Source organism: Eublepharis macularius, chromosome 2, assembly GCF_028583425.1.
Source record: "Eublepharis macularius isolate TG4126 chromosome 2, MPM_Emac_v1.0, whole genome shotgun sequence".
Lineage (NCBI taxonomy): Eukaryota > Metazoa > Chordata > Lepidosauria > Squamata > Eublepharidae > Eublepharis > Eublepharis macularius.
This window is the reverse complement of record NC_072791.1, coordinates 76,150,402-76,173,832: the sequence shown is the minus strand read 5'-3', so window position 1 is coordinate 76,173,832 and position 23,431 is coordinate 76,150,402. Positions and strand designations below refer to the sequence as shown.

The following is a 23,431-nucleotide window of genomic DNA, read 5'->3' as shown; positions in this document are numbered from 1 at the left end:
GCAGCGGCTAGACTTTTGTATGCGCAAAAGTGGAAAGTACAAGAAGTGCCAACTATCGAGGACTGGATTCACAAATTACTGTACATGGCGGAAATGGACAAAATGACAAGGAAACTGAGAGACCTTGATCCAGGACAGTTCAACATGGATTGGGAAAAATTGAAGCAATATTTGGTGAAAAAATGGGAGGTGGGAGGAGAACTGTGGCAGTTTGAAAATTACTGAAATACAACAAAAGAAGAGGGAAGTGACTTTACCGGGGGGTGGAAAGTTAAATGAGAAATTCTAAGCAACTATTTTATTTGACTACTATATATAGTATTAAGTAATAGAGGTGTTATTATAAGAATTATAAGGATAGAAACTAACTAATTTCATTTCTGGCAGATAATTGTATAATGGAGAAATTATATAACTAAAACAGAATGAACATAAGAAAGGCGGAAAGAAACATACAGTAGCATACAGAATATAAGTTAAATTGATCGACTTATGCCGAATGCATATGGGGTTTACAGAAGTACTTAGAAATATGTAGAGTATGGGTCAAACTGATAGATTATTTCCGACAGACAACTGTATAATGGAGAAATTATATAATCAAAATAGAATGAAGATAAGATAGAAGGAAGTAAAGAGTAACATATAGAGTACACGTTAAATTGATTGACTTATATTGAATGTATACAATGTTTATAGAAGTACTTAAAGTTATGTAGAATAAGGGACAAATTGTTTGTCCCATATTGACGAGACAAGAATGAATAAGATAGAATATAGAGTACAAAAATTAGACAAATGATTTTTATTATTAAAGAATATATGCCAGGAATGTAATACTTAGTTGATAAGTGGGAAAGGGAATAGAGATAGCACTGTGTTATAACAGAGAAGCTTAGAAGAGAATGAAAGTATATGTTTAATCGAATAAAATAAGTTTGAAATGAGTAGGGGGAAAAATGGATAAGGGGTTGGAAAACTGTTGGAAGTCAACAAAAGGGGGGGAAGGGAGGGGTTAGAACTGGAATATTTAAAGGAAATTGATTGTAATGGATATTATAGTGATTTCTAATCCAATAAAAAAAATTTTAAAAAAAGAGAATGACTGTAGATTTTAGACAACTCCATTATTTCCTACTATCTAAAGAAGTGAGCTGTGGCTCACAAAAGCACATATCCTACCACAAAATTTGTTAGTCTTATAGGTGCTACTGGACTCTTGCTCTTTTTACTGCTACAGACAGACTAACATGGCTACCCATTTAAATAGAGTACGAGGGTTGGTGGCCAGGCATTTGCCAGAATGTGGAACAGTGGGTAAACAACTGTGCCATGGTCAACACCGAATAACCAGCACTAGAGGGCCCCTCCAGCATCCAAGGATCGAGGGTCCGTGGTCCTGTATTCAAATAGATTTCATCAGTCCCTTTTCACCCACTGCCTGTGGCAATAAATACTGTCTCACTGTAATTGATCCCTTGGGTTGAAGCAGCAACACGGCCGCCACAGGTGCCCATCTTCTCTTTATTAACGTTTGGAGTAAGTCGGGCATCACATTCTACTTAGATTCAGATTCAGATATGGGCCCCTATTTTGTTGGTCAAGTCACTCAGGAACTCTGTAAAGCCCTTGGAGTTCAATAACGCTTCCACATTGCCAGACACCCTCAGTCCTCTGGCCACGTTGAGTGCACAAACCACACCCTCAACGAGGCTGTGCGCAAAATGGTCCGTTCCTCCAGGAAGAACTTGGACAACAAACTGCCCATTATCCTCATGGCCCTCTGTGGCTCCAAAGCTGTTCATGGCTTTCCCCCTTATTTAGTTACGACAGGAAACAAAATACTCCTGCCTGAAGCTTTCTGGCTCAACACAAGCCTACCCTCAGACCTTGGATCCATTGTTGTTAATAATGAGTAGGTCCACTCTTTCATCACCAAGGTCTCCTCCGTCCACAAAAGAGTCACCCTCCAGCTAGGTGCAGCTCAACAATCCATTGATAAAAGGCTAGAATGGGTCAGGAACCTCTTACTGCCAAATGGCTCAGTTCTGTCTGCATCAGTAGGAAAATCAGTCCTGCAGTTTATCAAGTTGAACTCCTCAAAAAGGGAGGGGTTGGGCTCAAGTATTTTCACTGCTCTCAACTCAAAGAATAGAAAGGGAGGCCTCCAAACCATATACTTCCCACTCTTCCCACTCCTTCTGCCCAGGTTACACTGGGTCCGCTACTCCAAGTGTCCTCCATTACAGTTCAGCAGGTCACTTATCTGCCCCACCACCAGTAAATCTGGCAGACCTGTTTATGGCACATTGAGCCGTACCAGTGCTGCCTCCTCCATTTAAACTCCTTCATGACTTCTGAAACGGGGAGGGGAAGAAGGAAATGGCATGCTCTGTTTTCAGTTGTTTCAGAAGATCAGGAGTCATTTGTTGGGTTTTTTTGTGCATGTGTGTTGTTACCAGAACTGCTCTTTATGGGGAAATTAGCATCCAGTCTGGGTTTTAATTATTACAGATCTTGGCCAGCTATACCAGAGTCCCTCTTCCAGATCACTCGTACAATAAAGAGGCGAGACTAATAAAGATAAAACGTGTCTTTACTAATAGTGTTGCGTATGCCTATAATAACACACACACAATCAAGGTACATACAAGAAGCTAGGAAATAAAGAGTAGGAAAAATAGAGCCGTTTGCATTAGCAGGACGAACCACTTGAGATTGACGGAACTGGGTATATTCACCTGGTCACAGCGTGGAAGAAAGATGTAGCAGCGAAGCATGGTGAAATCAAAAAGAATCCAGTAGCACCTTTAAGACTAACCAACTTTATTGTAGCATAAGTTTTCGAGACTCACAGTTCTCTTCGTCAGATGCATGGAGGGCAAGAAGAAACTGGTCAGATATATAGGTGGAGAGGGGAGGGAGGAGTAGATGCAAACAGTAGCTTCTGATATGGAGATCAGTTTGCTTCTGTTAAGGAAGTCAGTTACTTCTGATAATGAGATAACCATTCATAGTCTCTATTCAATCCCAGCTTGACTGAGTCAAATTTACATATGAATTCCAATTCAGCAGCTTCCCGTTGGATTTTGTTTTTGAAAGGTTTCTGTTGAACTACAGTGACCTTTAAGTCCTTGATGGAATGTCCTGGTAGATTGGTGGTATCTAATCCCTGCACTAGACATGCAGAGAGACGGCAGAGGTTCAGGATAGGGATGGCACGCGCAGGGCGATGGATGAGGGTCTGGAGAGGAATGGCACGTGCACTTCATGGCAGGGGAAGCCTGCTTAAATACCCCAAAACGTACCCTGGGGCTGGTGCTTTTCCCTGTGGTTCTCAAAAGGGGAACAAAGGCTTGATAGCTCTACAACTATCCTTAATGGGCCACTTTAGTATCTGATTGTATGATAGTGACACCTCGGGAAGTGGGGACAAAAGAGGGGAGGGGAGTACCAGGCGGGATGATTCAATCTGCCAGGAAGCTGGAGTTGTCTTGATGGCATCAGCTCTGGAATGCGGTGGTTGCATTGAGATGCATCCATTAGATGTTCTGGACAACCGGCACGTAGCTTCCTTTCTGGGGCAGCTTCCAGGATATGCATAGCAGGGTGAGGCTGGCCGCTGCGGACATGACCGGTTCGCTTCCACAAAATGGCAGCTTTGAAGTGAACTGTCCGGGCTGGCTCTTTACTGCTAGGAACATGGCTTCTTCCTTGGCACGGTTTGGGCTTGCTAGCAGGCTTCCCAGTGGTGAGGGCAGACTCAGTGACCGTCCTGCAAGGACCTCTCCATGGGAACTGACCAGGGGGTGCCTGGCCAGGCTCGTGGAGACTCCTTCCGGCTGGCACTGTGCTGCTGGCAGAATGGCTCTGGTCCCAGGTGAGATAGGTGCCCAAGGAGGCAGGAAACAGACATATATGTCACAGTCCATTGCAGCAGAGAGAACAGGATACCGGCATGGGCAATGCTGCCCTTAAACAGAGTCCTTGGCAGATCTTAAAACAACAATGCAGGAAACTGACATAGTCCATGGCAGGCCCCATAACAGGAGGAGGGGGGTCCCTGGCAACAGTGTGTGTCTTAACTAGTATTGGTTTTCAGGATTTTCTTTTTTAGGTTTGCTTTTTCTTTTCTAGGTTTGGTTTTTCCAGATTGCCAGATTGGAAACTCTGAGATTGGAAACTCTGAGTGATCTGGCATGGTACAACAAGCTTGAGTCAACCTAGCCTGCCTGCCTCGGCTGCTTCCCAGCTCTAGTCCCTTTTTACTTCCTCTTTCCTATTCTTTATCTTTTTTTGGAGGGACAGAGTGCCCCCACCCCCCAAAACCGGGCCCAAAACCGAGCCCTGCGGCACCCCACTGGACACCTCCCTCCAATCTGATGAAACGCCGTTGACCACCACTCTTTGAGTGCGGTCCTCCAACCAGTTCCCTATCCACCAAACTGTCCTATAGTCTACTCCACAGTCTTCCAGTTTGCCATGCAACAACACAATCCTGAAATTCCCCAGACTCAGCAGCACCTCCTCCACTTCAGCTTTTTCCACTGTGCTTCGCTGTGCTGCCCTTTTAACCTAGGAGAATGAGCAGTTCGGTTATCTCTGACATTTTTCTAAAGACTCTCTTTGCCTAGCCTCACAGCCTCTGGCTGTGAAGCACCTTTTTATCAATTTTTTCATCAGGTTCCACTCGTTCCCTGCTTAAATTCATTATTCTCACCTTCAAACAATGCCACCTGCCAGGGCCCACTTGTCCACGGCTGACAGTCAGTGCCTCTCCTTGGCTCTCCAGACTTGAAGAGGTGACCTCAAGATCTTGTGCACCGCTGTTTATTCTGGACACTGGGGAAGGGGGGAGAACTTCAAGAGTCCTGCCCTAATTGCTTGTGTTGCCATTTGTCTTTAGATATGGGGGAAGGGTGATTGCTAAACCCTCCTCCCAATCCTTTTATGTACATACTTATTTTCATTAATACCTTTGGAATTGATTTCGCTTGCCTTTTGTTTATTATTTTGCTTCATTGCTTGAGTACATTTGCTTCCTTTATTTATTGCTTTAGTAATATCTGTATTTTGCATTTTTCCTATTTGCCTTACATTAATTGTTTTACCACGTAACATGTTTTTCATTTTACCATTTATTATTATTTGCCTATGTTGATTTGTTGACTATTGTTTACTTATATTGAGTTTTTGCTTTCTGATATTGTAACATTGTAGGTAGGGAACCCTTCCTCCCTTTTCCTGGTACACAGAGACAGCAGCTCAAAAATTCAGGGAAAGAAAAAGATTTTTGGTTTATTTTAATCTGGTTATTTTTAGTATGTTCCCTGGAAGAGTTTTAAACTTATCAAAGCTGATTGATGGTCCTCAATTGCAGGAAAGGAATTAATCAATGGAAAGAGGGGAGTTTGGAATGTTCCGGGCGGTGACTCATGAGTCAAAGATAGCACTTCCGCAGCATGGGGAGGCAGGAGCCAATCACACTCAGTTTCTCAGCTTTTACTCACATTCCATTCATATCTCGTTCTCCCCGGCGGGATCCAGCAATGCTTTGGTCAGCTGGCTGTTTTGCTAATGCAAATTAAGATGCATCAGATTCAATGGCTTATGTTTTTTACATTATAAGCAGCTATTAAAATGACGGAGGCCAGGCTGACCACTCACAGCTCATACCCTACCACAAATTTTGTTAGCCTTATAGGAGCTACTGAACTCTTGTTCTTTTCTACTTCTGCAGAGGAAGGCACTGGCAAACCAACTCTGCTTCTTAATTGCCTTGAAAGACCCTTGCTGGGGTCTCCATAGGTCAGTTGTGACTTGATGGCATTTTACACATACACACAGGCTATGCAGTGCACATTAAGAGAATTCCCCCTACAAATTCAGGAGATCAGGGAGGTTCTCATCCCTTTACATCCAGAAGAGAAAGTGTTTTTGCAGGAAGAATTGATGCCTCCACATGCAAACAGAACAGGTTTCTAGTAAAGATATTTTATGACAGAGGGTGGAGAAAGAGACCCCTATTAGTCAAACTTTGTAGTGAATGATAGCAATAGGATATGTTCTGGGTAACCTCAGATGCAGCTCTATGATGTTGGTACACATATACTGTGTGGAAATGGGAGGAAGGATTGAACATCAACTCATTGAACAATCAAAAATCCTTGTTTCTATGGCTCTTGTCCTGAAGGGGGGGAAGGTGGTACAGACAGTATGATGATGATACTAGATAAACAAGGTGAACCTATTTCTGTCATCTTTTTCATAAAGTCTAAACAAATTTTGAAACCAGACTTTTCCAGTTCCTTTCACATGGTACCAGTTTGTGCTGAATACTCTCAGCTGGACAGATTCAGTAAACAAGAAGTGGACTATAAAAGAAAACTTATCCTGCTCCAATATTCCAGTAATGGAAACACTGAGGCTGATCTCTTTGCCACAAAATCTAATGTAAATACAATTCCCTAGTTATTGGGAGACATATTTCAGATTTGAAGAACAGAATTTTCTTTTTTTCTTTTTTTCCCCTGTCTTATAATTTACTGACTCTGAAATGAGAGCAGTGACAAGGGACAGAAACAATAAGCCAATTTCCTGACATTGTCACAGTTACATTAAAAAAGATTTGACTCATATTTTGAAACCAAACATTTCCTGGGGTAAGAGCAAAGAGTGAAATGGGAAATTGGAGCTGAACTCAGTTGGCAAATATAGTCTCCAAAAGAAAATAGTTTAAATAGGAGATAAGGAAGTACATATGGAACTATGGAGCTAAATAGTGTAAATAAGTTACACTATGTTTAATTTATATGAAGGGTTTTTTTTAGTATTTACCTTGACTTTATCACATCGAAGGAAAAGAGTGAGTTGAGTCTTGTGTGGTCTGCTTTACTTTTTAAACTAGAATCCCTGCAGTTCACCAATTTGTGTTAAACCTATAAAGCAAGAATACACAAGCAGTGTAGGACCAGAATATTTGAAGAACAGTTTTTGCTTATATAAATCTACCTGCCTGTTTTCTAACGTTGTCTTCATCAGTCCTGTTCCAGGCTTTCGTTGGGAGGGGGTTTGAAATTATTTTTCTTGCCATTGTCACCTATTGCTGAATTCTGTTGCTGCTTTATCTTTTGCTTCATATATGTATATGATTTATTGTTGCATTACATTTTAAAAATCTAATAGTAGACCACTTGAAAGACTATACTGCCAAAGCAGTTAAATAGGCAGGTTTTCAATAACTATATAATCAGGATTTTTCATCTATTAAGACATTATGTCAAATAGTATTGAGCTTTCACTCTTGTTTAGGAATGTAAGAAAATGAAGCAAGTCTTGCTAGATCAGGCTAGGACCCCACCTACTCTAGTTTCTTTGCAGCAATCCTAGCAGTCAGCAGGCATTAAGTGATACTTCAGTGGACAGCTCTGTCTTTGAATGTCTCTGCTTGAATACTCTCAGATGTACTTAAGCTTATATGCAAAGAAAGAAAGAAAGAAAGAAAGCCCACCAGTATTCTAGTGTCCAAAGAGGGAGAAAGCAGGACAATTTACAATATACTTGTTCCAGAACTCATGTCTGTGAGACATAATAGACTAGAGCAAATAGAGCGCTGGTGTTGGATGGAACAAACATTTTGGAAGCCAAAGATTCTTCAGTAGGGGTAACCTAAAAAGGTGAATTTTATTTAATAGTTATGGTCATAATCTTAGTTTTTAGAAACTGGGCAGGGCCAGGTGGGGCTTTTACTCAACAGGACTTCTGATTGGACACTGCAAATCTGTTTGGCTATACAGATTTTTAAGAAGTAACTTACATAACAGCCGCCACCACCGCACAAAAATCCTCACAGTATTACTCTGTGTGTTCACTTTAAAAGGCATCCTGTTAAACAGAACTTCTGCCTGAAATGCTGGAAGTTACTATTAGAGTTATGCATAACGTCACTCCCTGACACTCTGTGGTTGGCTCCACCTCCTGCAGCAGCAAATTTGTAGTTGTGCCCACCACCCTGTGTCAGAATTCCAAAAGTGTTCACAGGCTTAAAAAAGTTGGAGAGCCTTGCAATAGGTAATACATAACTAGTATGTATAAAACACTTTTTGCAACAGTAGCTTTGTCTTAAAATATTGTTTTCAAACCTCAGCATATGGTTTTGTCTATTAGGATAAAACTATGTAAAGGAAAAGCTCTAGAACAGAACTGTGGTGTCTATATGGTAAAGTTAAAAAGAAAAGTTAAGGTGACAACAATATTAGTATGTGCAAAACATCTATAACATACATAAGAGCACCATGCTAATTGAGATCTCTAGACAACTTGAATATACTTAACTATTCAGTAGCTGTTCAATAGCTACTGTCACCTGTAGGTAAGTCTTCATTGTCATTTTTTTTCATTGTGCACAGGAATGCTTTCAGTTTATACTGCCAGCCCTACCTCATGCCATTGATCTTTTGCGAGATGCCATTGTAAAAGTAAAAGAGGTGCATGATGAACTTGAAGATCTACCTTCACCACCACCACCTCTTTCTCCTCCTCCAACCATCAGCCCACACAAGCAAACAGAAGACAAAGGCGTTCAGTGTGAGGAAGAGGAGGAAGAGAAAAAAGATAGTGGAGTTGCTTCAACAGAAGATAGTTCCTCCTCACATATAACTGCTGCAGCCATTGCAGCTAAGGTGAGTAGAGGTCATATAAAAAGAGGCACATTGGTTTCTATCTCAAGTATCTTCCCTGAACCTTTCAGCTATACATTTAATTTTTTTCAATTTATAGTTCTGTGGCAATAAGGAAAACCTAGCTTAAAGTTTAATCAAATAACTTCAACACACACACACCAATTTCCCTATCATTTTTGTTTACAGCATTTTAACCACAGTTGGAATTAATCCTACATAACCATCCTATTTAGTAATAATTCTAAAAATAATATATTTTCTGATACTACTTTCATAGACACCTTCTCAGGGCACTTGTTCCTCCCATGCTGAAAACTGATTTGGTGAGAAAGTTGAGAAATTGAAGTATGTATGCAGCTGGAAGAGCTCTGCATTCAGACAAACCTTCAACCTGCAGTCCACACTGCATAAAAAATTATTAGTAGATTAGTTTCATATAAAGAATGAAGTTCTTCCAAATTGTACACCCTTGGATGCAATGGTAATACCAACAGTGCATAGTTTGAGCCAAGCTTTGGAAATAACTGAGTCCTGTCAAACCACAGTTGAACCCTGGACCACTTCTAGGGTTAAGGGGTCAAAGGGTGTGAGCCATGGGATATAATTTCTCAGTAGCCCATACCCCTCACACTGTTTTATGGAATGAGCAAAGAAAACATTCTTGTAAATGAAATATTATAATCTCCAAATCATCTCTATACAGCATTCCTCTTTAAAAGCATTATCAGATGTTTGCAAGCATAATGCAGTTAGTCATTTATTACCAATGGAAAGTTGAATTTTTTAATAGTAATTCATAAAGTTCTATATTAACTATATGCTCTGCTGGAAAGGTACAAGATGAAAGCAGTAAGTATTAAAAGCAGGAAATACCTGAGATCTTAACTGATTGTGCTCATTTAAAGTCCTATGCATCTTGCATTTGTGTATTTCACTTGTTTTCACCTGTGTTCCTTCTGTTCATTTTGCTTGTTTAGTTTCATGTTTTCCTGTCACTGTATTCATAGTTGTTATGTATTGTACATTAGAAGCATCCATCCTACACCAGTTCTGCTGCTCTCATGGCAAAAGGTGAACATCCCATCCCTGGTCTCATCTGTTATTCCCATCACGCAGCAGGCAGTGCAGGAGATCCGGTAAGACACACCGATCAGAGGGTTTTAAATTACTGATATTTTAGATATTTTGCCTGCCTCCTCTCTGTGTGCAAGGAAGAGTTGTTCATTTTATTCCCATTGTATATTGGTTTCTAAGCGAAGAAGTCTTGAATTACTATTCCATGCACTTTGTCAGATGTGTGATGTGGCACAGTTTATTTTACAATCTGACAACCTAACTGTCTTAGACAACACAAATCTCTCTAATATCACCCTCTGTTTCCACCTCACCATCTACTGCAGTCAAAAATTTTGCTACAGCCAATGTAGTACCAAATTCAGTTATCATCTAACAAAAAATATGTGGTGTTTTAATATTATTTAGTTTAGCTGTGAAAAATTGATTTTAAAATCTCTATTACTCTTGGGTTGAAACTTTTTAATTTGTTTTAGAAGAAGACTGGGCAATTTGTTCAGTGCTGAAAACTCTCTTAGAAATGTTTAAAATTACATATTGAAATATATTCTTCCTGTTACAAATCAAGGTGGCTGCATCTGGACTGCAAATTGCTTGAACTTGAATTACAGGCAGATGCTGTTATTAATTATCCACTGCTGTCATTTTTCTTGTGTTTTTCATTTTCTGATCATATTCAGTTCCCTTCCTTTGATTTTGTTTCACTCACTTGCAGAATGAAAACCTCAATGCCATTTTTGTCTTGGTGCCCCTTCTTAAATCTGCAGTGCTGTATGTTTTAAAGAAAATACGGATATTGCCATTTAGGTCATGAATCAGATTTCCTTGTTATACTAAATAATAGCTCTCCTGTTCTACAGAGTGTGTCTCCCCCCCTCTCTGAAAATCAGTATCTGTTAAAAAGCTGAGGTTCTAAGCATTGGTGGAAGATCAATAATTGAATTTAAACATCATACTGGCCTTGCCTCCTAACTTTGTCCAATCAGCAAATGTGACCATCCATGCAGATAGCCAGTAATACTGTTTGGGATATCACAGAGGTTATCTATGTTTTGCAGTAAAATAGAAATCCACCACAAAGGCCTCAAACCCGATAAAGCTACATCAGCTAACAAACTGTGTGACTCTCTGATTGCCAATGCATACATGCTAGAAACAGAACAGATTAGACTAGAAAGCCACTGTGAAAGAGGGAACAAGAGAACTGAGAAAGAGGGAGCTAGTATATTCTTCTACACTCCCTCAGTACACTTTATCCTTTTAGGAGAAGGAGGGCTGCCTTATCCAGAGTCCCCCAGGAGGACTACCCCAATTCTCTGAAATTGAGTCATCACTTTCCCGGGTAGCAGCCACCACCAGCCCCCCTAATTATTTATTTGTTTGTGTGTTGGATTTATATCCCACCCTTGCTGCAAGTGGGCTCAGGGTGGGTCACATCATAAAACCTCAATTTCAAGAGTATGTCTTTACAATAAGTACAGTAAATTACAGTTTAAAATCTCATAAAACAATAAAATATCAATACATATTCTGGGTAGGCATAACATCTCATTAGACACTGGAACAGAACAAAACAGACAAGGGACCAGCAGGATAGTTTGCCAGCTCCTCAACCACTCTCAACCATTCTCATAGGCCTGGCAGAACATCTCCATTTTATAGGCCCGGCAGAACTGTAACAAGTTCCACAGTGTCCAGATCTCAACTGAGAGAGCATTCCACCAGGCCGGAGCCAGAGCTGAAAAGGCTCTGGCCATGGTTGAGGTCAGGCGAACATCCTTTGGGACAGGGACCACCAGCAGATGGTGGTCTACAGAGCAAAATGCCCTCCAGGGAACATACAGGGAGAGACAGACCCAAAGATATGCAGTTCTAGTCCATTAAGGGCCTTAAAGGTTAACACCAAAACCTTGAACTTGATCTGGAACTCACCAGGAGCCAGTGAAGCTGGCGCAGTACAGGTCGAGTATGCGTCCTAAACGGGGTTCCCATGAGGACATGCACCACCATATTAGCCCTCAGCTTGAGACTGAGGAGTGTCTAAAACCCTCTGGAGAGTAAGCAAACAGAAGTCAACCTTGTAAAGTAGGCATCTGGTAGGCTGAGTCCAGAAACAAGTTAACTGGGTAGCATAGAGCAAATAATGGCCATGCTACTGGATTCAGATTGTAGCAATAACACAAATGACTCCACACAAGATATCGGTAATAGAATTTATTAAAGAAGTGCAAAAAGCTAATTATCAAAGTGTTTAAAAGAGTGCACCAGGAGAAGTGATATGACAAAGGCTAGATAACTAGGCTAGCATTCATAGAAACTCCTAAATTTGTTCCAGATGTTACCTTCAGGCAGATAGCAAAATTCAGCAAAGCGTCAAGATAACCAATTCAGGATCTAAGAGATAAAACAAGATGCCAGCTATAGGCCCTCACCTATAGTGTGGTCTTCAAAAAAATGGGTTGCTTCTTCAAACAAGAGCGTAACCAAAGAAAAAGAGTCAAGAGGGTGACCTTGGGTCAGTCACAGCTCTCCGGAGCTCTCTCAGCCCCACCCTCCACTCAGGGTGATTGTTGTGGGGATAACAACAACAACAATCTAACTTTCAGTTAGGTCACAAGGTCTACAGGAAACCCACTCACACGGATTGGTACTTACACAAAAACTCCAGTCACCACCCTCGACAGAAAAGAGGCATAATAAAAAACATTAGTAGACCGTGCAAGACGGATATGTGAACCACACTTTCTCAACGAGGAAACTAATCATCTAAACCACGCACTTCAAGCAAATGGCTACTCCAGAAATGAAATCAGAAGAGCGATTAAACCAAGGATAAATCAAACAACTAAGGAAAAACAGTCTCCCACAGGAAAAGTGTTTTTGCCATATATCAAAGGAATCACTAATCAGATGGGAAAGCTTATGAAAAAACACAACCTACAAACAGTATTCAGACCCACCAGAAAAATACAACAGATGCTACGATGAGCAAAAGACAGTAGAGACCCTCTCACCTCTGCAGGAGTACACTGCATACCCTGCAGCTGTGGACAAGTTTACATCGGGACCACACAGCATAGCATCCAGACAAGAATAAAAGAACATGAAAGACACTGCAGACTTGGCCATCCTGAAAAATCAGCAGTGGCTGAACATAGCCTAACCCAAACAGGACACAGTATCCTATTCCAGGACACTAAAATACTGGACAACACTTGCAACTTGTCAGATTGCACAGGGAAGCCATTGAAATTCATAAGCATAAGCACAATTTCAACAGGAAAGAAGAGACTTTAAGAATGAATAGAGCATGGTTTCCAGTCCTGAAAAACACCAGGCTAACAAAACACTCTACATCCTACAATAGCCCTGCAGAGAAGATTAGCATATCAAGCACCAATCCATATGCAAAAGAACCTCCTCAAGATACAGTGAAGCCTCCCTCCATTAGCATTCCACACCCTGGGAAACTCTTACAGGATGACTCAGCACAAACCCACCCTCCTGGGTAGATATAAATTACCTGCCAACATCTTCTCCACACTGTGACACTGAAAGATCTCTGTCTTTTGGTGCTACACCTCTGAAGATGCCAGTCACAACTGCTGGTGAAACGTCAGGAACTACAATGCCAAGACCTCGGCTATACAGCCCGGAAAATCCACAACAACCATCATTCTCCGGCCATGAAAGCCTTCAATAATATAACAACAACATACTTTGTAAAGCGATCTAAGTGGGTGTTAAGTTGTCCTGAAGGGCAGTATATAAATCAAATGTTGTTGTTGGTGTTGGTGTTGTTGTTAAAAATGATGGATTGAAACAAAAAACAATGTGAGTTTCTTGACAATGCTAACCAACTGAATAGGTGGGTCCTCAGTTTCTGTATTTGATCACTGCTTGGAAGAAGCAGATACATGAAAAGTTTTCACCACTGTTGCTAGCCTTCCTGGTCTGGGAACTTCCAGGCTAAAGTAACAACATAATCCTTTTTCCCCTGTCTTCATAAAGGCGAGTCTTTTGTAGATTTTTTTGGTGGGTTAATTTAATCTTAGACTACTCTTCAAGTATCAAGTAGTTAGATGATTTAATAACATAAAATGTTCTCAGACAACTGCCCCTTTTTTAGGTCACAAAAATAAGGAAATCCACATGCCTCAGTCAACCTCAGAGATACATATACCTCAACCAACACAATAAAACTTTGTTGCTGCTTCCTTCTTGCTGCAGCTCCTACATCCTCAGGGTTGAGGGGGAGAGCTTTTATGGGAAGACAGATGAAATTGGTTGAAATGACTCTTCTTGTTCATGCAAAAATGTCCTTCTCACTCAATGGAGAGGTGTCCAACCCAGATTGTGTTGACTCTAATAGTACAACCCATACCAATGTAACAGTGGATATGAGTTTGAGGATGTGGATAGGACACCAGGGGATAAATTGCTGCAAGGTATTTTCTCAGTAGTAGTTTATGTAAACAAAGGCTCAGTAGACAACACCATTTGAAAGAGCCAGTTTGGTGCAGAGGTTAAGAGTGCAGGACTCTGATCTGGAGAACTGGGTTTGATTCCCCACTCCTCCACTTGAAGCCAGCTGGGTGACCTTGGGTCAGTCACAGCACTCTCTGAGCCCTCTCAGTCTCACCCACCTCACAAAATGATTGTTGTGGGGATAATAATAACATACTTTGTAAACTGCTCTGAATGGCCATTAAGTTGTCCTGAAGGGCGGTATATAAATCGAATGTTGTTATTATTATCATTAAAGCTGTATTTGACCATTTTAAAATGCCGCAAGAGCCCAGTCCTGGTTTTGGCACTTGAAAAGGCAAGGGAGAGACAAGATCACCCAGTCCCACTGCTCTGTCTTTGCATCAGCATCCATATGTCAGACCTGTGGACACCATAACATATATTTTGCCCCTAGAAAGCAATGTAAATGGACTGCTTCAGTAAGTCTGCTTCAGTAAGGCAATACTTATTGACATTTTTGTCAATAGGAGTAGAAGGAAAGGAAAAGGCAACGCTAAAAATGTAAATACAATAGAAGTGGCCATGCTTTCTCAATTGTCAAGTTTTCATGTGATAGCATTAGTCTGCCCAAAGGCTCTGTGAACCCACACAACTGGGCTGTGCCAGTCCCCCATAATCTTCTGTGTGATCTCATTTAATAACAACAACAACAACAACAATAATCTATAATCAGATCTTTCACAATTTGCATTCCTCAAGCTTTCCCTCCATTTGTTATTGGCATTTCCTTTCTATTTGCTATGCATTATGACCTGTAAATTTAGTGCTCCTAGAATATAGACATTAGAGGCAGAAGGAAGAAGAGGAAAGAGGAAATGGAATTGAATAACATTTTCGGTACGCTAGACAGAGTCACTCTACATAATGAACACCTAAAATAAAATAGAAATATCAAGAGAAATAGACAATTGTTAAGATGTCAGTTGTTTTCATGCTCTAACCAACTGTTTTTGAAGGCTTTTATACTGAAGGATGTAATTTGATTCTATTTAGCAAATGTTTTAGTATGTCTTCCTTTTCCTTCATTTGTATTAAATTATTTTCATGCCCTTGAGGCTCAAGTATTTTTCTTTCAGTCTGCTTCCTTATTAATTTCATGATACCCATTTCTTCCTCTGTTATTGGCACATATGGTGCTGAGGTTGATTGCTCACTTTTTGAGTTTTATGTCTGATGTTTCATTAATTAAAAGTAGTGTCATAAATTGATGGTAAATCTGAAGTTTTAAGAAAAGGTTGGTTATTGCAATGTTCATATGTCTGTTTTAATTGAAAGTGAAATAATTTCAATAAAATATCAGTGACAAACAAGGAAGGATAAAAAGATGAAAAAAGCTAAAGCGATTTTTGATATTCTTAAAGATAATTAAGAAAATGAGTACAATGGACATAACTTTTCAGAGCTGCACTAGGTTAGCCTGTATAATTTTTTTTTAAAACCCCATTCTATAAAGAGCCTAGACAAAATTTAGCCCGGAATTTCATGGTAATTAAAATGGTTACCCTGAGAACCAAGAGGACAAAACCATCAAGTATCCCAGAAATAGGGATTACAGTGCAATCCTAAGGCTCACCTCCCAGCCAGTGCCTACGTTCCCACAGATCTGCGGCACCACTCATCCTCTCCCTAAGGACTTTCACAGGAGAGCTACACAGGCAGCTGAGCCTGGCAAAGCATGATGAGGCCGCAGCAGGGAGTGCATGCCCCCTGTCTCCCTGACAACCTTGCCAGTATCCCCCAATTGCCACACTGCCCCTCTTAACAGGCCTACAAGTTGCAAGCAAAGGCGCAACCAATGTGCGAGCTGCAGTCTCTGCTGTCTGCCAACACCCCCCCCCTTGAGAGCAGGCAGTTGGGGACCAGAGGTCACCACAATCAGAGCACCTGTACCAAGGCACCTGGTTCAGGGTAAGCCTTCTGGGGGGAGCCCAGGTGCTGGCAGGGTGGACCCCTCATTCCCTGCTGGGGCCAGGTGAGCTGTCGAGCCCCTCCCCCCACAGATGCCACCCCTGATGCTCACCACACCTCCACAGAGGCACCTGGCTCTAGAGGGGCCCCAATGCACAGGCGGGGAAGAGTTGCTCAGCCAAGCGGCAGATAAAGCACACGCCCACCCCCAGCGTTTGGAAAGGGTCAGGCCAGAAGCCAATGCACCACTCACTGGGAAGATCCCCCTGCCCCAATCCTGACCTCCAAGATTTTGCAAAGGATCTCTATGGAGATAAGGACCTCCAGCGAAAAACTTCCATCAGAGGGTCGCTGCCAAGGGCATGGGCTCAGGTATCTAAGACTGGCAGATGCCATGGCCATTCTGGGACCTCCCACTGCTACTGGGCAGTTTCTCCACACTGGGGCACAAGGGTTGCTCACTGATACTGAAAAGACCCTCTTGAGATGGTGGAGGGTGGGAGTGGGAGGCTCATCCAGCCCAGGTAGCCCTCGAGCATCTGGGCCAGTCTGATTGTGACTGTTAATCCAGCAAGTATTGATGGAGAGCAAACATGTGCTTGCACACCCACACATACATGCTCCAGTCTTCCCGGATCAGTATTCCATGTGGAAGGACTGATCCGGGAGCCACTCTCCCTCCACCTTTTCTTTTTCTTCAGTACCCCCTGAGTTAACAGTCTCAATCAGAATGGGGGACTGCCAGCCAGCCACCTGTCTAGCCCTCAACTTTCACTGGTGAAGAGAAGGATCCAATGGGGGCAATTCCCACACTGCGTCCTGTCAGAACGGGGATCCGACCCTCCTCTGTCTGCATGTGTGATCAGCACAGGGACTGGCTGGCATCCCGGGCATCATTCTCACTCCCTACACTCTCTGGGCATCTATCTGGCTTCTCAGACTCCAGCAGCATGGCACAGAACAGAGGGCCCTAGCCACCACCCCCCAACACACAGGCCACACTTTGGGGTCCACCCTGCTCTTGGATGCAAGTTAGAGAGGAGACAGTTAGGGGACAGGCTACAGGGGCACACAGCCTCCAGGGTGCCTCTGAGCCCCTGCTCTTTTGGGTAGCAGAGCCCCATGAAGAAGCAGAGGCACTGGGAGCATCCGCAGTGTAACCCCATCCATTCCAGTCTGGAACCAGAGACCATCCTCCAGGTTGTGCAAAGGACAGCCTATGGGGAAGTGGAAGGAGGGGGCTCATGCAACCGCAGACAAGCAAACAAACAGAGAGTTGTTGGTCAACAGACTTATTGAACTACCAAAAGAGAACAGGATGTTTGGACAACTTGCCTGAGATGGTGATTATGCTTGTGCACACATCAGTTAAAGCCAGGAGAGCCAGCCCTCATATGGTTGTCCCAGGAGGCCTGTTGAGTTGCAGGCTGACTGGGGAACCATCCAAGAGGCCAGGCAGAATAGCCAGTCATGAAGGGTCGCTGTGGGATGAGACAGCCATGTTCCTGAGCATCCCAGATTGACTGTGACCTGCCTTAAGGGGAAAAAGAGACATGTGCAGGGAGGTCAATGGCCTTGGCCTCACTTAAGCCAAAGCCAGGCCTGGTGCACTAACAGGGGAGTGCCCATGGCCCAGGGGGGAGGCGGCAGGGGCAATGCTGTTGGAGGTGCTGCTGGCAGGCATGTGATGAACAACTCCTCAACTGCATCTAGATGCTCTGTTGCTGCTGTGGCTGCTTGCAGCTCCAGTCCTGTGAAGGGAACAGTTAAGGAGTTGCATGGCCACTATGACAGGGTAGTTACGGGAGTAACTACCAAAGTTACTCTCTACCAAACTCTATCAAACTGCAGGGAAGGTGCACTAGGTGGTCAGTACACCAGACAGATAGCCAAACTCTCTTCAGCATCCTACATCAGGTCTACGCAATCAATACCAGCGATCTTTGGGGTGGGGAGTTTCCGGAAGGAGAAAGTGTTAGGGGAGGAGGGTTTTTTTTTAATAATACTCTGCTTTCAGTTTACAAGTCCCCTACTACCACTAACCCATATATATATTTCAAGACGCCAAACTCAGTGATTACAGAAGAAAAATGGGTTTATTTCTTACATGGAATAACCCCAGATGCATTCTCCATTGGGGGAAACGTGTAAAGACCAGTAGCACTGGAGGGCCTTATATATCCTTCAGTACCGATTATTTACAAAATAATTGCTATTTGTTTACAGAATAAAAGATCAGAGGTTAGGATGAAACCCTGTTAAAATGAGGCATGTTCCAAGAGAAGATGACATGTGATAAGTTTATGTGTCAAATGATGTATACTAACATTTGAGAAGCTGGAGCTATAAGTCTGACTTTCTTGGGAAAGGAATGCAATCAAAGTTAAATCTTATTTGTCTAATTAGAATAACCTAAAACAACAAAATGTTAACACGTTGCTTAGTGACCTGCTCCACCATAGGAGACATATGTAACAAGCAGGATATCTCAGAAGAAGGAATGTGACACTTAGAGCAAGGCTTTATTAGTTGTTTACAGATTTATGTGTGCTGGTAGCTTCAATGTATGCTCAGAATAAGATTTTATGAAATGAGGCCTAAACATTCCCTAACAGTCACAGGTTCAGATTCAATGTAATCTAAAGGCTGTTGCTACATGATGCATTTAATTCTGATTAAAAATAGAAATACAGCTTAAAGAAAAAATGAACTTGATTGTCACTAATGATACATATTAATAGTCTGGGGAAACTCGTCTTTATAAAATATATTGTGGGATAATTATTCAAAAAGTTGTGTAATTTGCTGAAAATATAAATTATCATTAGTATTTCAGTATCTAAAATTTAATCCGCATAAGGCATTCAATAATAATAATATTTACCAAGTGCTTACATCTACATAAAGGAAACAGTAACTACCCTCTTTAAACTGCAGGTCAACATTTAGGTCTTTTTTTATATCGAGTAATCAAGCATTATTGTGTTAATTCAGGTCACTGTAATGCACACTGTGGAATTTATTGTAGTTAAGTACTTATTTTCCACAAGTAAAGGAAGGTTCATACCCTATAAGCACCTTTATTTTCAGAAGACTCAATTATCTAGTCAGTTTTTTCTAGTCTGTTGGAGGTGGTAGCCAGCTGGGTCTTGGAATACCCCAAACTTTTAGTTTTGGGGAACTTCTGTGTCCATGATGACACCTTCTCACAGGCTGTGGACCTTCACTCCCTCAATTTGTATCGACTCCCACACTTCAAGCGGGCCACACACTGGATTTGATCTTTGGGATGGGGATTTATGTGGGCCTAGACATAATTGAAGTGGTGCCATGGTCGGACCACTTTGTCCTGAAGGCTCATCTGGGTGTACCAACACCTGCCTCCTACATAGAAAGCAAGGTGATTTATACTCACCCGAGGAGACTGATTGATCCAGTTGGTTTCCAGAATGCTCTGCAAGGTCCAATGCCCCCTGGTGATTTGTTGGATGAGCTGGTAGAGGATTGGCATGCCCGTCTCTCCAAAGCCATCAATGAAATTGCTCCCCATTGCCCTCTCTGCTCCCATGCCAGAGTGGCCCTTTGGTATACTGTGGAGCTACAACAGGTGAAGCAGAAACAGAGACAGCTTGAGTGAGTGTGGAGGCAGGGGCAGGAAGAAAAGGGAAGAAAAACTTATAGGATGCTTATGAAAGCCTATGAGGTGGCAGTGAAAGCAATGAAGAAGGAATTCTACACTGCTTCCATTGCATCCACAAGCTCACACCTGGCAAAAGGTCCTTTGTCTCCCTATCGCAGGGAGATCGCCAAATTGCAAATTCAAGAATTAGCTGTGAGGCTTTTGGGAGCTATTTTGCGCGTAAAATCTTCTCTCTCCACCATAACCTGCAGGCCACAGTTGATTCAGTGAAGGAACTGGAGGCCTCTTGGCCATCTTCTGGACCTATGTTAGATCATTTCAGTCTACTCTCCTGGGACAAGGTTGACAGGAACTGGCAGGGAGTGAGGCCTACCACCTGCCTCTGGAACCTTGCCCATCATGCCTGGTGAAGGCTAGCCATGACGGGCTGCAGGCTTCCTTGGAGACCGTTGTTAACCTTTACCTTAGCTCTGGAGTTTTTCCTGGAGTGTTGAAGGAAACAGTGGTGCAACCTCTCCAAAAGAAACTATCTTTGGACCCACTGACCCGGCCAGTTGCCGCCTGGTCTCAAACTTCCCATTTTCAGGTAAAGTGATTGAGCGGGTGGTAGCGTAACAGCAGCAGGTATTCCTGAAGGATTCCTCTGTCCTGGGTCCATTCCAGTCCAGCTTCTACTCTGGCCATGAGACGGAGATGGCATTGGTCATCCTCACAGATGATCTTTACAGACACCTGGATCAAGGGGGGTCAGCTCTGCTCATGTTACTGGATCTTATGGCAGCATTCAACATGGTTGACTATGATCTGTTGGTCCACTGCCTTGCTGATGTGGGGATACATGGGATTGCCTTACAGTGGCTAGTCTCTTTTCTCCATGGTTGGGGACAGAGGGTGGTGCTCAGTAAGCTGTTGTCACCACATCACCCATTGGTGTGCGGCATCCCCCAGAGGGCGATATTCTCCCTGATGTTGTTATTGTTGTTGTTGTTGTTGTTGTTGTTTACATTTCTAACTCACCCTTCCCACAAGCAGGCTCAGGGCGAGGTACAGCAGTTATAAAAATATAACACAAATATTAAAACAATTCATAAAACAAGAGTTCATCATAAAATCAACAACAGATAATAACTGTCCCAAGATGGGGTCAATTCCAGATTCCTGCCCATCAACATACAGGGGGAGGGAAGGGGACAGATAATGTACTGCAACCCATACGTGGGTCAGCAAACGAATGGGCACTACATACCCCGTACTACATATGTTGGGCAGCCGGCCAGTGGACACTGTATAATCCCACACTTAGTGGGGAGTCTGGTGGGAGGCTCAGTGAGGATCTCATGCTGGCCTCAACCATATGCGGAACATCTTGTGGAATATCTCCATCTTACAGGCCCACTGAAATGATAGAAGATCCTGATGGGCCCGGATGTCCTCAGACAGAGAGTTCCACCAGGTTGGGGCCAGAACCCAAAAGGGCCTGGCCCTGGTTGAGGCCAACCGAGCCTCCCTGGGGCCAGGAACCACCAGCAGATGTTTTCCAGCTGATCGGAGCGTTCTCCAGGGCACATACAGGGAGACGCAGCCCCTTAGGTATGCTGGTCCCAGTCCATTTAGGGCTTTATAGGTCACAACCAGCACCTTGAACCGAATCCAGAATTTCACGGGGAGCCTGTGGAGCTGCTGCATAATTGGTGTAATATGTGTCCTATAAGGAACACCCGTCAAAACATGTGCAGCAGCATTCTGGACCAGCTGTAGTCTCTGGATCAAACCCAAGGGCAGCCCTGCATAGAACGAGTTACAGTAATCCAACCTGGAGGTGACCGTTGCATGGATCACTGTCATTAGGTCCTGGGCTGAGAGAGAGGGGGCTAGCCTCCTGTCCTGCCAAAGATGGAAAAAAGCAGCCCGGGCAACCATCGCAATCTGGGCCTCCATAGATAAGGAGGAATCCAGGATCACACCCAAACTCCTGAGTGATGGTACAGGCACAAGTGGTACCCCCCCAAAGGCTGGGAGATGGATCCCCTTCTCTGACAACCCACGGCCCAAGTACAGGACCTCCGTCTTTGCAGAATTCAACTTCAGCCTGCTCTGTGCCACCCATCCAGACACGGCCTCCAAAGCTCTCAACAGAGCATCAGGGGCAGAGTCAGGTTAATCATCCATCAGCAGATTCAATTGGGTGTCATCCGCATATTGATGACAACTCAGTCCAAACCTCCGCACCAGCTGGGCGAGGGGGCGCATATAAAGATTGAACAACAGGGGAGAGAGTATCGCCCCCTGAGGGACATCACACACCAAAGGCTGGCATGTGGACAATTTCTCCCCTAGCGCCACCCTCTGTCCCCGACCATGGAGAAAAGAAACAAGCCACTGCAAGGCCGTCCCTCGAATCCCCACATCGGCGAGGCGGTGGGCCAACAACTCATGGTCGATTGTGTCAAATGCCGCTGAAAGGTCTAACAAAATCAGCAGTGCTGACCCACCACGATCCAGGTGCCTATGGAGGTCGTCCATGAGGGCAATCAACACTGTCTCCGTCCCATGGCCTGGATGGAAACCGGACTGGTATGGGTCCAGGACAGAGGTCTCTTCCAGGAAAACCTGCAGCTGTTCCACCACTTCCTGCTCAATCACCTTTCCCAGAAACAGGAGGTTCGATACTGGGCGGTAACTGGACGGGTCAGTGGGATCCAAGGATGGTTTTTTCAGAAGAGGCCTCACTGCGGCTTACTTCAACGCACTGCGAAAAACCCCAGAGCTCAATGATGAATTCATAATATCCTCCAATTGGGCCCCCAACGCATTGCCACTGGCTTTCACCAGCCGCAATGGGCAGGGGTCTAGGGAGCATGTAGTGAGCCTGACCAGCTGCAGGATCCTGTCCACTTCCTCCTGGGTGACCAGGCTGAAGTGATCCAAAGTTGGACCAGAAGATGGCCAAGGGGTCTCCAGTTCCCTTACTGTATCAATTGTGGTAGGCAGGTCGCAGTGGAGAGACAAGATTTTGTCTGCAAAAAAGCTCCCAAAAGCCTCACAGCTGATGACCAAATTTCTAATTTGGCAGTCCCCCTGTGAAAGGGAGACCAAGGAGCGAACTACATGAAACAATTTTGCCGGGCGTGAGCTTGCAGATGCCATGGAGGCGGCAAAGTACTCCTTCTTCATCGCCTTCACAGCCACCTCATAGGCCTTCATAAACGCTCTATAAGATTTTCTCGCCTCTTCGCCCCGATTCCGCCGCCACACTCGCTCTAGCCGTCTCAGTTCCCGCTTCATGTGATGTAACTCCTCTGTGTACCAGGGAGCCAGTCTGATACAGGGACGGAGAGGGTGACAGGTAGTGATTTCGTTGATGGCTTCTGAGAGACGGCTATGCCAGTCCCCCACCAGCTCATCTAAAAAACCACCAGGGGGCATCGGTTTCTGCAGAGCATTCTGGAAACTAATTGGCTCTATAAGTCTCTGCGGGCGAGCATAAATTAGCTCACCGCCTATGCAGGAAGGGAGTGGCATACCCAGATGATGATCAGGACATGGTGGTCCAACCACGGCACCACTTTAATAGCATCCAGATCCACCTGAATCCCTG

General features: G+C 43.5%; 1 protein-coding gene across 16 annotated transcripts in view; it reads left to right on the top strand.

Annotated features, from left to right (window-relative positions):
• GPHN (gephyrin) overlaps positions 1-23,431 on the top strand; it is a 566,991-nt gene that overhangs the window by 323,207 nt on the left and 220,353 nt on the right. For 9 of the 16 annotated variants that reach the window (XM_054970783.1, XM_054970792.1, XM_054970777.1 and 6 more), the window contains 2 exons: positions 8,409-8,681; positions 9,710-9,817. In XM_054970783.1, coding sequence (XP_054826758.1) covers positions 8,409-8,681; positions 9,710-9,817 — 381 coding nt within the window. The remainder of the gene's footprint in view (positions 1-8,408; positions 8,682-9,709; positions 9,818-23,431) is intronic. The other 7 variants (XM_054970790.1, XM_054970786.1, XM_054970784.1 and 4 more) reach the window with 1 other exon arrangement.